General features: G+C 39.0%; 1 protein-coding gene across 1 annotated transcript in view; it reads right to left on the bottom strand.

Moving 5' to 3' along the window:
• Positions 1 to 899: 899 nt before the first annotated feature.
• AMPD3 (adenosine monophosphate deaminase 3) overlaps positions 900 to 17022 on the bottom strand; it is a 31163-nt gene continuing 15040 nt past the window's right edge. Inside the window, exons 7-15 of the mRNA XM_084262924.1 lie at positions 10252 to 10446; positions 9899 to 10030; positions 8908 to 9071; positions 7598 to 7724; positions 6627 to 6790; positions 4986 to 5106; positions 3409 to 3582; positions 2221 to 2331; positions 900 to 1267 (exon numbers count right to left, since the gene is read on the bottom strand). Coding sequence (XP_084119050.1) covers positions 1091 to 1267; positions 2221 to 2331; positions 3409 to 3582; positions 4986 to 5106; positions 6627 to 6790; positions 7598 to 7724; positions 8908 to 9071; positions 9899 to 10030; positions 10252 to 10446 — 1365 coding nt within the window. The 3' untranslated portion in view covers positions 900 to 1090. The remainder of the gene's footprint in view (positions 1268 to 2220; positions 2332 to 3408; positions 3583 to 4985; positions 5107 to 6626; positions 6791 to 7597; positions 7725 to 8907; positions 9072 to 9898; positions 10031 to 10251; positions 10447 to 17022) is intronic.

Genomic DNA, 17022 nt, shown 5'->3' with positions numbered 1-17022 from the left:
GGAAGGATGATCAAATAGGAAAAGGGCTGAAGATGATAAATATCCCAGCAGCTGTATTTTACGAGCCACTCCACCATAAATAAAAAGTTTAATATAACATGATTAGAAGTGACATACTTCAGGCAGGCTAGCTTTTCTATAAATAGGCAGTATGACTTCTCATTTAACTCTAATTGACTGTAATATACAAACTAACACAAATGTGTAAAAAAGATGTCAGAAGTAGGACCAGAACCCAGGTCTGGAGTTTCTACCACTGATTTGTAAGAACACTTCCTTTGTTCAAGTAAAAAATTTCTCTTACATGCAACTAAAATTATCTGCAGAAATTTCCAAGTAATCTGAACTGGCCTATCCACATATTCTCATTACAAAGCAATAAAAAAGTGTTCTCAACTTTCAAGGCAAAGTTTTCATGACATAGTTAGACTTATTGTTACAGAAGACAATAGTGATGATGGACACCATGTTGTTTACTTACTAGGTTAAAAAGCATTTATCTGCTGTGCTTCACAGACATCCTATATGACAACAGGAAGTAAGTAATTAGTCATTAAACAAGACTACTGGATTCTGGGTTTTCTTAATTTCCAGTATAACTGCTAAAAGGGTAAGATAAAAACTGTGTCAGAACACCTTCCAGAATGAAAGGGTAGCTTCAAAGTTATGCACCCCATATAAACTGCTAATGAATGAAAAGCTAAACTTAAGTGCTAAATGCCATGATTGCTAAGACCAGCAGGACAAATCCAGGTACACGTGTACTGGCAGCATCTGCAGTATCCTATGGTGCGTTTCACAGATGTGCTATGAATATCCTGTTGTTCTCCAAGCTGCAGCATAGTGCACAGTTAAGACAGTATGACACACTACATGATTCTTCACAAAGCCTGGTATTTGTGGAAATGCCAATTTTTGCAATGAGAATAATGCGGTAAAAGGTAACAGCAAATGCTGTTTAACTTCCAGAGATACTGTTATTTTTCTCTGTACAGTTATGTCTTGGTAGCGTTAAAGACAGGTGATGGAGTGTTAATTAGCATCTTATCCTGATTAGGAGTGAAATGTACTGGTTTCTTGGAGTTTGTAACTACTTCGACAGAGTAGAAATCTCTTCTGTTGTCATGGCATCAGACAGGAAACTGAGTTCATTGCACAGCGTCTCATACCTGAAGGCCATCCGGATCTGTGCAACGTTTGTCTTTCGAATGTCATTTCCCTCGGGCCCTTCTTTACAGTAATTCACCCCTAAGAATCTCTGTTTTTCCTGTGAACAGGATTAAACATAAAAAGGAAGAAGTCAGTTCAACTGCTTTGATTTATTATATAACTGTTAGTTGCGTGAGTCCAGTGCAAGTGCAAAGAGCAGCTTCAACCAGCTGGCCATTGAGCTTTACCTCAGACTCTTAACCGGTGTTGAAGGCAGTAAGGACAGAGTTGTTATATATATATATATATTTCATATATATATATATATATTTCATATATATATATATATAAAATTACTCAGTAGTACACTTAGTCTGGCTTGCTAAAACCCATTGTGCCAGTGTTTAGTCTTCACTACTACATCTTCCACTTGAGAGGTCAAAAAGGCTTAGGTTTCTTTTGTAAAACAAATGTTGCACAAGAGGAAAATCAGTAGTTCTCATGAGAGAACAGTGGAAGAAACAACTGAAAATACTTGTAAAACCTCTTCATATACCAGCTCCTTGAGAAGAACATTTGAAAGTCACATAGGAGAGAGGATGCTCTAAAGTAAGTCCTAAAGTAAGCCATGGATTTGTAGAATTTTAAAGCCAAAAAGGGATTTAATGTTGCCTGCACAAGCTAGAATGTTTTCTGTAGTACTCACTTCTAGGCTAAAACCATGCCTTGCTTATGAGAGGCAGTTTATTTTTACCCAACGCAAGACATGATGTATAAAATTACTGGTAAAGGGACATCACCCAAATAAAGGTTTGGGAGTGGAAGCAGAACTAAGTATAAACAGGCACCTGGTCTCTCTGCATGGTTTGAGAATTCCATAAGGAGACAAATGAGGAAAAAATATAGAATTTTTTTTTTTTTAATGTAAGGCTGCATAGAAGAGTTTGTGAATATTTCTGGAAAGAAGGATAAGGATACAGAAATGGATCACATAAGCAGCTATGATTCAGTTTTCAGGCTATAGACATAGTAGTTGCTACTCGCCCTGATACTCACAAAAGCCGTGATTACCTGATCTGACAGTCCACTCTGCAGTACACTGTTTCGTGCTATTTCACACAAGTCACAAGTACTTAGTTTCCACACCTGGGCTGCAATAGCATATTCTTCCATGAGAGCTTCCTGTATCACCAAAATATGTTTAATATTAAATTATATGTAAGTAGAATTTAAATGGGGATACATACTCATTACTAATTAAGAATTTTATACATGCTCTTTAGATAGCTGTGAAAAACTAGAAGTTTAAGACTAACACCACAATTACTAATGACCAGAATTGGTTATTTCCAATTTCTCAAGGGTAATCAATAGGCACTACCCGGGTATCCAGTTATCTAAGAAACTGCAGCCTGCAGTCCAGATCCTTAGAGGCATTTATTTGGCAATTCCAAGTGAGATCCCAGGGTGTACAGACACCTTGGAAGACTTAGTTGTAAGTCTTTCATGTAGATGTGCACCGAGATAGCGGGGCAGTTTCTCACTTCTGACCTTCCAGGTACCAAGGAGGCTGGGTCTGACTAGCAGATCTTCCCCCCTCTGTGGAGCTGGGTTGGTGCTGCATTGCATCTGTGCAGAAAGCCCCCACAGAAGCTCTCTGTCTTTTCTAGCAGAGACACGTCACAGGCCAGAAGCAAGTCTGGGTGGCGCACGCCAGAGCTCAGCTGCTCCTCGTAACACCGACAGCTGAGCACTCCACAGCACACTGAGACTCACATCAGTGCCAACCACACAATGGGGCATCAAAACCAGCAGCCAGGCATTTCTGTTCTGCCAGGCCACCCAAGGGCAAGGATCAGTTCACTGAGCAAACAACTTAGACATCATTTTCAGAGATTCCACATGGTGATTTTGTAATGTACTTCCCCAGATTGATTAGTAAGGAAACTGGACTTTCCTGGCACTCTAGAGGATTGTTTATGAAGGCTCAAACCTCCCTTCAGCCTCATCCTTCATTCTATACTTCAACAGCCAACACTGGAGAGGCAAGAGTACAAAAGAAACATGATTAGGAAATTAAACATTTCCCTCTGAAACCTAACAGTGAGTACTTGACTGAAAATGAGGAAGAGTAATGAATGAAGTGACTGATATGACACTTGTATCCTAAGCAATGATATAAAATAGGTTTCAGGTCATTCTGGACCTATGTGGTACCGTTGCCAAATTCAAAAGACAGGTGCTTCTTACACTTCTTACCTTTGTGTAATGAAACTGCATAGGATCATCTGTGGAGAGGGAGACATGAAGCCCCTTATGTAGAAATTCCCGAAGTGGATTTTTTGAGTACTCCAGGAATAGGCTGTTGTTGCTAAGTGGAGACATAGCAATGGGTATTTGTGCAAGATAATAAAGATACTGGAGGACAGGACTCTGTGAAACAAAACACAGTCAGCATTTAATAGTATTAGAGGATAATTTAAAAAAGAAAAAAATTTCTCTTGAATAAAATGGAAACCACATTACAGAGAGAGAACTAAGATCAAACAAATTTAGGTTGACACTTAACTCTTCACTTTACAAAAAATTCAGACGTCTACATTTGAAATATTACTTATCTTTATAAAAATAATTTACATTCTTCAACATGTGTCTATTTAAAAATATGGTGACTAACATTACTGTAGTTAGTAAGTATATATGCCTGTTATAGGCACTGCATTTGCTATTAACTGCATGTGAGATATGGAAGAACTTCTAAGCCATTTGTTATTTTCAAAACTGCAGCCTGATAGGTAAATCCTAAGGGCAGAAGAAATACTAATTTAGAAGTCATGTGTTGCTGTTGCACATAATATAAATAATCTGTGGTCTCTGTCTTTATCACTATTTTTGTAGTGTATCTGGCTGCTATGCCAAGTTATCACACCAGACTGAGCAGTAGTGCGAAGAGGATAGTGCTTTGGTCATGTACAGCCTTAGTATACTTTGATTTTAGGAATCACTGGTTCTGAGCATAGTATCAGACAGTATTTTAAGGCAGAATTTTTCTTCATCTTGGATATGCTGAAAAAATACAGAGAAGTTTGCAGCCTTAAGCAGAAAATCTAACTTAGAAAAAAGCTCTTTCAAAACCAGTTACAATAAACTTGGTGCAAGTCTGCCATCCTCTGACCAATTATTTTAATTACAAACCAGTAGTCTGGCAACTTTGGTTTTGTGTGTGTTTTTGGGTTTGGTTGGTTTTTAATATCCACTGGTATGGCAGGAATTATAATCTTTGTCCTGTCATAACAATCAAGTTGTTTATAAAATCTTGTTGTGTTATACAGCTATGTTAAATTTCTTGATCCCAGCTACTTCTAGATATAAATAATCAGAATCTTAATGAACTTTTGAATGAACCTTGAAGTACAGGGATGCCAATCAGGGAAAATGACCTTTGTCCCTGTACCAAAGCAAGCAGAGCTTTCCCTAAATTCTTCTGGGACCTAAACCAGGGAGTAGTAACAAGTCTTAAGTTCTTTGCTTAAGTAATTTTAGCTCTCCTTGAAGTAACCAAAACAGATGCCACCCAGTCCTCACCATGTCTGAACAGCTGATCCTCCCTACAAAGGCAGAGCTTTAAAATATTCACTTAGGAAAGACAGCTTTTTGTAACTTAAATAAGAAATAAGTTCAGCTGAGCATATTTATTTCTGATCAAAGAGCTGTGCCATGCTGAGGAAGCTAGGTTTAGGCTGCCCAGGTAACAGTCAATTTGGTGACTGCTATTTAAACCAGTGACTGGTGTCCAAGTGGACAGTGATTATTTTAGGTGAGCATCCAAGCAATACCTTCTTCAACAGCAATCCATGAGAAATGTTGTCTGCTGTCAGAAAGGCTGATACGAGGTGCGTGATAGACCCAGCTTCTCCACAGTGAGGTCGGAACAGAAACGTACACATGCCTCTTTCCCTGAGGAGGAGATTAAAAGCAAGTTTGACTAACAAAAAAATGCACTGGTCTTAATATATTTTGTGTATCATTATCATTGTGTGGGAATTAAAAAAAAGTTACGTATTCTCATAGAGTGTAATGTGGTGTCTAATCTGGACTACCCATGGGCTGCTGGAAAAAGGGGCAGGTCCTCTACCCAAGCCCCCTGCACTATTTGACATGTCTGTCTGTCTGTATGTCTTCCTTCCTGTTACATCTCATTTAGGAATGGGGAACAGTTATTGAACTGATTCCAGTTGAGGGAACTCATTTCAGTTGACCTAAGTGAAATGTTGCAACCTGTGGCCACATAATTCCTAGATGCCAAATGAGGGGCGAAGTGGAAGCGCATTGTCAAGCGTTACCTAACACTTCTTAGTGTGATGACAACCTGCTGTCTCACCAGGTTAAGTGTAGCATAAAACCCACACCCTCATTAGCACAGAGAGATGATCTAGGAATGTTATTAAACTAGACTTCACACTGTAAGTTCTAGAACTATTTTATTTATTATCTGTATTAAAAATTATGCTGGGTTTTAAGTTATATTTGTTTACACAGTGCAGAAAAGTGTCCCGTAAGTATTTGGAGATGTTTAAACAAAAGAATTTCAGCAAGGACTGCTGGAGTATAAAGCAGTTCTAGGACGGAAGTTTAGAGGAGCAAGACCTGTTAAAATGACAAGTCTGTGCAACTCCTATATGAAAATCCAAAAATGTTTCATAAATAATAATGAACCAAATCCTTGCAAGTTAAGTGATGACACTGTGGTATCAGTGGATAACTGGTGTGCTCCTTGTGCTTCCATTTGAGTCAGTTGTGCAGATCACTCACTGTGTCAGCCACAAAGTCAGGAACGTAACCTCAAGTTGAATTTCAGGCATTACTGAGTCTGATGCCAAAGTCTGCTTTTACACTCATGATGTCACATTCAGTGTCATCATTTCCTGCATTACTTGCCCAGACAACGTTCTCAAAAGTGGTAAAAGAGAGTGAGTCAGCAAGCACGCTGAAGTAAGTTGGCTAGACATGCCGTTTGTAATTATGGCCTCCTTTGTCTGTCTTTGATAGCAGCAGCTCTTAAACCAGTACTTCACAACATAACTTTGTATCTCTTAAATTACCAGGAGATAGAGAGAGGTACGTTATATTTGCAAATCCACTGTGAATCCAAGCAAAGCTCAACAAGTCAGCTTTGTGGGGTTTCTTCGTTTGTTTGATATATTCAGGTTTAAAGAATATACAAAGCAAAAATATGCACAAATGTCAAGCCAAGGTATTCATCTAGTGCTTTTACAATTTCTGAATTTTTCCTATGAATTCGTTTGTCGGTTTGAAGTTAACTCCATCCTGACCGAAACCAGGACATTATGTCTTTAAAATAACTCAAGATAACCTTTGCTTCAAAAGATACATGATCAAGACACAGACTTAGATTGAGACCAAGATTACTAATTTTTCTTTCTGGAAGCTTGTAAGAAGGAAGAGTGACTCCTTACCTCCTAAGGTTGTTTAGTAACATGATGTTCACATACATATAATACAAATAATAACTGTACGGGGGATTCTTCTCACTGGTCCAGAGGTCAGGGTTAAGGCTCTTGTCAGAGAACATATGGCCACTATGTTTGGATTCATCATCAACACTGTCAAAGCCAGTCACCTGGTGGGGGGAAACATTCAGGGAAATCAGTGTTGTCAGGAAGCAAATTTTCTCTTGCCTCAGGACTTGCTTGTCCAAAGCATCTAGTTCTCTTTCATTTCCCACACTTATACTAGCAGGCCTGCTACTCTGCCCTCCTGCCATACCATGCAGACAGCAGAAGTAATGCATTTTCTCAAAGGAAGTTTTAGCTATTTTTGACTTCCGAGACATGTGAGAGGCCCAGGTGCACAATAGCCTGGGGGGCAGGGAGCACAGGCCTGTAAGACTCCCTCAGATCCACATTATAATCCTTTAAACTCATCTTCTTGTTACTTGAAATGTCAGATGCTCCCAGGAAACCTGAGTTCTTATTTAGGGCATACTCAGAAGTATCTCTTCTAGACATTGCCCAGCAGCTCCATCCCCACTTCTCTCCTGAGCTCCATCAGGTTTTACACAATGCTTCCTTCCAGCCGCCTCCTTTTTGGAGGCCAGTCCCAGAGGCAAGCTGGAAGTACACATCCCAGATTAGGATGTTCCCTCTGCACAAGAGCATGCAACCATTTTTTGGTCATTCTTCACAGAGAGGATTACTGAGAGGACAAATAAACAGCTGTCGAGCTGTTTCAGAGGAAATAAATGGCAACTATTCGACAACAGGGCCTTATCCAGGCCTTTATTAAGTTGTATGTCAGGGCTTTAAAACAATACAAGTAATCTATAAGAGAGGAAAGCTGGTTTAGTGTCTGGAAACAACTGTAGACAGGAAAGTTTGAGTTGGAGAGGATCTATTTCGTGCAAGACACAAAATCCCAACGTACTTACATATTTGAGGAAAAGGTGCAATTCTCTGTGGTCTTTGGGATTGATTGTTGCTTCAAACAAAGGTACAAAGATATTCTCCAACATCTTCCCAAAACTAGGCAGAATATTTTTTGACCTAAATATGTCACTGAAGGGTAAAAAATATACAGATGTGACCATTCTTTAATCAACTCATATTTTGCCTCCACTTTCACATTTTCTGTTATTTGTGTGTGCTGTGTGGCTTCAGCTCTACCAGGATTCAGAAACTCAAAGTTTATGTCTGGGCTGGGATTGTCTGTGCTCTGTTTCCTGCACTGCCTGGCACTTCATACAGGCTCTGCGGAAGCTCCCAAGTGCTCCAAAAGTAGAGATGATATTCAGGGGTAGCTGCTGTCTCAAGAACAGCAGCCCTTTCCCTTACAGCAACCCAAGTATCAATAGGGGAGATAAGGAATTACCTTTGGAAAAAGATTCTGTTTTCCAAAGTTGTAACTACTCCAAAAGAAAGCAGAATGTTCTGCCATAGCGAGCCTCTCAGAAAAGAGGAACAGTACTTCAGTGTGTCATTAAGTGCATGACTTAATGAAAGTGTTGACTCCAGTGTATACATAAGAAATTAAAGGAGACAAACTTTCTCCCTAATGAGAAACACACTCTGGGACGTATATGCGACCACAACAGTTCTTCCTCTATTCATACTCCAACTGTGCAAATTCATAACACGAAGCTCAGCTACTAAGGCCAACAAAATTATCACAGGAGACTGTATTACAGCATACAGTACAAGAAACAAAGAACTATTTAATAATGTCCCAAAGGATGCTTAAAAACTAAGAAATAATTATATGGATTCAAGCTTGCAAATCAGCAGTCTGAGCTGCGTTTCCAAGTTCACTGTCATTTAGTCACTGATCTTGGGGAAGTTTGATGTAAAATTATCAGTTTTACAGAGTATTTTCTACTCCTTTATGGAATTCCAGAGTTGATTTATTTTCATTGCTAAATTGTATTTTTACTTGCCTTTGAATGCAATTTCTTTTCACCCAGTTGTAATTTGGGGGGGGGTGGGGTGGTGGGTAGTATCTTCAGACTTACAAAAAGTTCACAGTACTTTTGAATAGCTTCCTAAAGTGTAGATTCCAACCCCATCTCCACCCCCAGACTGTCAGAAAAACTGCAGCAATGGTCAAAAATAAATTTCCCAGGCTACTGCTTAAAAATAAAGCTAGAGGACAGCTCATAAACCATCTAAAGAATATCAGAAATTAAAACAAATCATTGGTATGATTTCAAACTATTAGAATTACCAAGGGCTCCTGATTACTTACTAGATTCTGGGAACCTGAATTATCCAGCGCATATTAGGGGAATACACTTTGTGTTTAATGAACCATTTTGCCAAGTTCAACCATTCATCTGGAGACCGTCCATAAATGGATAAGCGGGGTTCTGTATACTGGTATTTACTTTCTTCTAGTTCACGGGCTACTTCCTATTAAGTAATAAATACATTTGCTTTAATATGGACACTGAAGATCATTTACAGCTAGTAGTATATTTACTATTATATTTTCCTCAGACCAAATATAACTCTTTCACAATGAAGAGAATCTCTTGTCTATTAATCCATTATTTTCTTAGACATGTAAATGCTCTGCTAGCATGCCATCTCAGGTATCATTTGAGAATAACTTACACCTAGATTTAGAGGATGATGTTCTTGTGCAGTTATTACTAACACCTTTGTAAGACGTAGATTTAAAATTGGTAACTCAGAATGATACTATTTAAACTATAGTAAATGACTACATAAAATACGCAGACCAATGGAGAATCTGACCCAGAATCAGTTGTAGTAAGCAATTTTAAGGCAAGCATTTTAGACAAGCATTTCTATACATCTAATGCATGAAATCTACTAATTCTTTTGTTGTAAGAATTAATTAATTTGAGGCCCATGCACAGATATAGATTTATGCAGAGGTTCTTTCCCAGATCCCCCTTCTCTAGCAGCTATCACTAGCCAACTACATCCTAACAAAGTATTAAGCCAGTGAGTTGACCCTTGGCTGCTTTCCATTGGTTTAAAATGCACACAACTCTGCTTTGAACTCATACACAGGTTATGTGTATAAGTTTCTAACCCAAAATATTTAGAAAGCAGCAGTGGCTGACTTAGCAGAGGTCCTTCCCTAATGAATTGTTAGAGCTAGCCCAATACTTGGAATCACTTAAGCATAGTGCAAGCTATCTAGAGCTATCTAGATACAGTTACAACATTACAAATCTTGTACAAAGCTGGAAAAGCTTGAAACTTACCTTGACCATACGAGCAAAATATTCACCACCAATGTAGTTCTCAGTTTTCAAATACAAGTCCCTCAGCTCACTGGCACCAACTGGATTGTACTTAGAATTGAATTTGTCGAATCGATGAAATGTTTGACGGCCCTGGAGGAGGAGGAAAAACCCCAAATAACCATGGGTTTAAGTGTATTAAATTGCCTAGCAATAAAATGCACAGAAAAGAAAAAGGGTATCCTAACTAACTTCAAAAACACAAAGTAATGCTTGACTTCAAATTCTGATTTAAGAAGTTACGATGCAAAACCGTAGAAACCAGAATTTTAGAAAATTCCACTTTTTCTCTTTTGTCATTTTAATAGACTTACTGCATGGACATCTAAAGAGTCTACAGTGAGGTCATAAGGGTCCATGTGAAGGCTTTCGAAAAGTTGCTTTAAAGTCATCTTCTTGCCTTTTTTCTCTGCAACTATCCTGTCGGGCTCCGTTTGATATGTGTGCTTGATAAACCTCAGTAAGTGCTTCTGGTTCATGCAAGCAGCAGCATGGATGTGAGTATCAACCTGAAATTAAGAGAAGGTTATTCATGCTCCTTGTCCATATACATAAACACATTAGCAAAGTATCTATGCCAGTGACTAAAGCCTTCTAAAATATTCTTTAAGTAACAAATGGATTAGTGCCTAAACAAGTCAAAACTGTTTCAGAACCCTGAAATTTTGGGTTTGGAGGAATTATTCAATATGCCAAACTATAAAATAGCTCTCAATTAATAGTTTCCTATTTAAACAAGAAATTGTTCAACAAGCTAAGATGCTTTATAAGTGCCAATCTGAGAACCCAGTTTCAAATTAAATTTGATACTTCCTTAAAGCACACACTGATCCTTTAGTATCCTCTTATTTAATCCAAAAATTGATAACATCTTTCTAATTATAGATTGTAGTTAGAACTATCCTCTCTGACTGAAAGGAACTAGAATTCCCATCCATTTCCAAAAGCATAATTCATTTTTGTATTTCAACCACATGAGTCCTCTTAGGTGGTTAGAGCTGCAAAATGCACATGTGAAAGATGTTGTCACTGTGTTTTCCAAGCTTAATTATAATACAGCAACTCACACTGCTAAGAGATTTTTCCATTTCTTCAGATCTCTTTCCACATTAAGGGCCAGAAAAGGGCTGGGACTACTCCTGCAATTTTTATGGAAGTCCCATTAAAAAAATATATAGTCAAGAACCAAATAGTTTCCATGGGTGTGCTTTTCTTTTGCTCAGAAACTCACACTGCTGTTTGAACAGCCTACATCAGAACATAATCCAAAGAAACAGCTGCTGAGATCAGTTTGTTAATTGAAGTTTTCCTTTCAGTATGTGCAATTCCTTAGGTGCCTCCAGCAAGTATATTAAGTGGATCCATTGTAGTTCCTTGCAGTTAAGAGTTTATTATTTTCCCTACATGGGTAATGAGTAGAAAAAAACAAGGTATATTCCCCAACTTCTGCTTGTTTGAAAAGGCAGGTAATACTAATTGCTGTTCCTAAGGGCCAAGTACCTGAAAGGGAAGAATCAGCCTTAGCTAGGATAACAGCCTTAAGGAATGTAACAGCATATCAATATCCTGCATGTGGAGTAGCTGAGCTGAATTTCTCAAAGAAATTCTGACTGAACAACAAAACAGTCTAATGCACATCCCAAGAAAAATTACCAACAAATCCCTATCAATTTAAAACCAAACTGAAAGAAATCACTGTTCTGATTAGATTTCACAGTGGACACACAATGAGCACAATGGTCCTGGGCACAGCTTGGCCTCCAAGTCCAGACTGCCAAATCCAGACAGAAGCAGTTCCAGCTCACCCAGAAGCCACAGTGCTGCAGCCTGCCTGCTAGGCTTCCATTGGCCTCCAGCCCAGGCCCTACCTGGACATAGATACATGCGTGCACAGGGATGTGGTGAAAAACAGTGACCAACTTGCATTATTTCTAACATCTGCCTTGTGCACCACTGCCTGCCACCAGAGACAAGTCTTACCAGACTAGCTTGCAGAATGGTTCTGCAGGAGTAAGAAGCAAGATGGTCAGTTTGAAATACAAGTTTCAAGATAATATAAAACAGGGACAGGACAGTGCAGATGGTAAGTCTAAACAGTACCATGCAGTACTATCATATATATAAATAGAAGATAGTTTGGAATCATTGTAAGTAACACTTTACCACAGTCTTAACGTGAAACTTGTGGAAAGGGCTGCTCTAACTCCTCGTACAAAGTAGGAAGGGAGCTTCAAAGCAGAAATCAAAATATATTGTTGGCGCTGCACAACGCTGGTAACGCAGCTGTCAGATGCACCCGCTTTAGCTGCCTACATTAAAAGGCTTAAAGAACCCCCCCACAAACATGGACAACGTTCCAAGGAATGTCACAAAAGGAAATAGAGGCTGGAAAACCCGCACTGCCATGTGAATGTAAAAATGAAACTTGTATTGATTTTCTAGATGCAATTTGAGAGTTGGTTTGATCCACTGTATACAGGTATTTGTACATCCAAAAGAGTCAGCAGTGAGGCAGAGAGAAGGCTTTTCAGTCTCACCAGCAGTGATGTAACAAGATCTGAAGCTTGGATGCTGACATTAGATACAAGTTCCTGAAGATACTTGCTACATCAGAACAGTTTGAACCCACTGCCTGTGTTTTTTAAGAAGCAAGTAGCTAGCATTCCCAAGGTCACACTCCCAACAAGTGCTGCATAGCTTGCATGCAGGAAGTCACACTAGAAGGAATTCTTAGATACTGAGTTGTAAGGAGTCACTGAGCCTACACCTCTACCAGGACTCTTCTGTCCAGGAAACTACAAACATGGACACATACAGTGTGAGACCAGGGCATTCCCCTTTGTGTAGTGACTACGTCTGCAGCTTTCAGATTCCACCAACAGAAGTAGCTGATGTCCTGTTCTGCTTTTAAGGATCAGTAGGAGACAGATCACAGAGCTCCTGCAATGTAAACCTCAGCTTATGCTATGACATACAGTCCACAGAACTACAATTTGTTTACTTGGCACATGTAGCCATTTAATTTACAGTTTATAAATACATAAGCTGTTGCAGCCTTATAAGAGTAAAGCTGTCCCCATGTCAGTGTTAGTAGCATAACTAAAGACCAGGACATAAAGCAAATCCTAAGCATTAACATCTAATTGTCAATCATTCCCCAGTTCAAGTAGGCTAGACAGCTAAATTTACAGCTAAATGAAAAGCAAGGAACATAGCACTGTTTCAAAGTACTCAATATGAAGCACATAACTAATGCACAGTAATATGTGCTGTGTCTAAAATAGTAAAACCAGCACAGTTTAACATATTATTACTACACTCCTCAGAGTACTTGTGGTCACATTTGAACCCAGATGCAGTGCATATATGTTTACTGAGGTGAATAAACCTGGTTTGTTTTAGAAACAAATGCTTAGTAAAGACTCTTCCTGGACCAGCGAAATACTACAGCCTTAATAGGCTGAATGGGCTTGGTGAACTTACAGGGGAAAGTGGCATAACAGTTAATAGATGCCCTATAAGCTTTAAGCATTCAGAAAAAGCAACTCATAAGCATAAGATACCATGTGTAGGGAACCCACAGGGGGTTTACTACACAGTGTAGTTTATAGAATTTCAGAATGCACTAGTTCCAGTGGTGGGTCAACCACTGGAATTAGAGTCTTGGGAAAAAACAAAACCAAAACCTTCCAAAAAAACCCCAACTAAAACAAAGCAAAACATTTCTTCTGTATTTAAATCAACATGAATTCACTGCTGTTAGGGAAAGCATGAATATATTTTGTATCTACTGTTTGCTTGTATGCAAGGATCACAGGACACAGTAGTAACTGCATTTCTTTTTAAGCCTTGCTTCCCTTTGAGAATTACTACCTGCAAGTGTGACTCTGCAATTCAGTGTGGTCCTGTGACACCTTCTCCATTTCCCCCAACAGTATCACACACAGCTCTGCAGCCAAGCTATTGAGCTTTCATGCTTCTTCCAGGAAATATGCAGTGCTTTGGCCACCTTTTTTAACAACCTAGGTTGACCTTCAGGTAAGCAGCAACTTTAGTAACAACAGAAGTATTACAGAGTATCACACAGATTTTTCTTAATTTTTTTAGAAGCAATGCAACTCTTTGGAAGGTTTTAATGACTCTACCACGTAATTAGTGTGTATACTTTTGTGCATTCACAGTTCAGGATGCTATCCTGTCTAAGTGAAGCATCTAAATGCTGAATCCTTAAACATAGCTTATGTAGTCTGATTTGCTTAGGACTTGGGGGTTTTTATTTGAAATGTTATTATGCTATGAAATTGTTACTAATTTTGTTATTTTTTGTGAAAGGCATCTACTAAAACAATTTGCACAGATTTACTTCATATAAGCACAACAAATGCCCCCTTTGATCCATACCTTCCCCCCCCCCCCCCAAAAAAAAAAGACAAAACCAGTCCCATTTTAAGTTGCTATTATTTTCTTCTTCATGCAATACATGAAGTAAGCTGATGCTTTTCAGGCCCTAAGTAGCAAACCCCTACCACAAAGTCTATTTGCTTCTATTTGCAAGCATTCTACTTGGATTTCCAAATTTGTTAAAATACCACTCCAGCCCAATTTCCCCTGGTGGGAAAAAACAAACACCAATAACAAACAAACCAAACAAAAAACCCACACACAATACACGACACCTCAGTTTCATATCCTCAACCAAATTTCCTGCTGCAGTTCTTATTCTCCCTTCTCCCCAGGAGGCAGGAGGAAACCCTGCACTCAAGATCACATTAACCTTCACTGAAAAGAAGAAACAGAAGTCCATCTTGAAACACATAATATGACTTCAGTGAACTCTCCTTTTTAACAAATGGAAACAATGGTTAACACAAAGGTTTTCTCAATTCTTTTAATTCCATCATCTCATTCAAGTAATGGTGGGCATCAGTTTTCTTGCAATTAAAGGATAGTAGAATTCCCTTCAATCAGGAATCCACCATGTGATAAAGCTAGCCTGGATTCCTCTGCACCTTCTCAGTTCAGGCTAGTCCTTTTGACCTGACCACCCATGTCATTCTGTCTGCAGGCTTTGTGTGTGGAACGTTTCCACTTCTCAGTCCACATGGTTACCTCTGTGTACATCTTACAGCTTGAAGGAACTCCCATTGCTGTCCAAATCACATCTCACCAGCACCAATTTCGCTAAACCAGTCTACCTCCCTCATCTTCCAGCATTGCTTCTCTTTCCTTCTACTTCCTCTCAAATCTCCACAAAATCTCAGATCTATTTTATATCTCTGTGCATATCAGGAATAGTGGTTCATAGAGAATTGGGCGTATATATTCAGAGTTGTAATTAATAAATACAGTAAATAAAAAATGCCAAGGGCAGCCCTTTGAATGATGCTGAACTTTTCCAGTGCATAGATTAGTAGTATCCAAAGCTGCAAACTACATGATTTTCTACACACATGCACTTTAACCAGTAAATACTTATCCTCCAAGCTTCACAAGCCTGGCGTGGAATCCTCTGCAGCCTTTACTTCAATGCTGGGTTGAAGGGAAGTCATTCCACATCCCACTGCTAGATTCCCCTATCACCAGTATATTCATACTGCTGGAGCTTTTCAGACAGTTTGCAACAGCTTTATACAATGTGCTAGATTCTTTCTTTGCAGCTCTGCATTAGACACGAGGAGCACAAGGCACAAAATACTTTGCCCTAGGGTAGCACAGTAATGCTCCTGGCAGCTGAAATAGCTTCGAGAGCTGGGCAGAGCCGCTCAGGAGCTTTTCTGTTTCATGCTTCTGCCCTCCAGAGCAACCCAGAAACCAGGAGAGACAGGAGATGCAAATCCCTGTGCTTCTTGTTTGACTCTACTCATTGCAAAATGCATGGAATCTAGTCTTTTAATGTTTGTGTTCCCACAGATAAAGAAATAGACTTCTGTGAAGAGAAACAAATTTCTTTTTCCTATCTTTTAATCACTAAAATAAAGGATAGATTAAAAGCTTTCTTTATAGTCTCTACAGAATTGTTGTATTACAATGATTGATGGTTTTCCAGCTGATCATTTTATGCTTACTTGCAAGATTTGGTAGACACATACGATGAAACTGAACATCAAAGTCAGTAATAACTGCTACCGAAAAAAAGGCCGGGGGCGAGGAAAAAGCAATCTCAGAATAAATCATAGTTCAGGCAAGTTAAAGTATAGGTTCACTGTTCACTCATGAGGCTTAGAAAGTGGACGTCTGTTAATTTCATTTGTACGTATATAAACCCACTCTACCTTCCTTTCTTAGAAGTAACAAGCGGGATTTCAACCGTGTGGTCACAAAAAAAAGAAAGCTAGAATTTACTTCCTTGTTGTCTAACCAATACTAAAAAAAATCAGTTGCAAAGTTGCAACAATCAGGACCAAATGGTACGTCACAGCAGCAACCAGCTACTGCAGTACAGAATTCAGCAGGTCTGTGTAAACCACTCTTCCATGCAGAGTTACCCTGGCCTGAGCCACAGCTCTGCTGCCACATGAGACTCAGCATCTGAGCTAGTAAGGCTACAGGCAGAAGAACATGACTTATAAAAGTCACTGTTATGACATATCCTCAGGTTTTGTTTGCTGACACACTGAAATAATGGCTAATGAGGGAAAGAGTATGCAAGGAGGTTTAGGCTGTCGTTTTTTCATGTTGAGAAAACTATATGAAAGCTATTTGCAGTGAAGGACACTTGCCAATGCAGTACACATACACACTTCCTAAAGGTAGCAAATACATGGGATCGTAGAAAAGACCCTTAAGATAACCAAGTCCAACCATAAACTTAACACTGCCAAGTCCACCACCAAACCATGTCCCTAAGCACCATGTCTATACTTCGTTTAAATACATGGTGTGCAAACCTCTATCTTACCTTCACCTTAAAAAATCCCCAAACAAAGGCAACAACCTCCGCCCAGAGACAAGCAAAGCTCCTAATAACTACCAGGAAATTATAATAAATGCCTCCTGCAGTTAGCAACATTTTAGTAAAAGTAAAATAATATTCAGGTAATATTCAGATGTAGATCCTTTACATTGAAGGTCCATTTCAGCTAAAA

This window comes from Gallinula chloropus (assembly GCF_964237585.1).
Source record: "Gallinula chloropus genome assembly, chromosome: 4".
NCBI classification, from domain to species: domain Eukaryota; kingdom Metazoa; phylum Chordata; class Aves; order Gruiformes; family Rallidae; genus Gallinula; species Gallinula chloropus.
The sequence above is the reverse complement of the archived record's forward strand: the minus strand, read 5'-3'. Positions and strand labels throughout refer to the sequence as shown.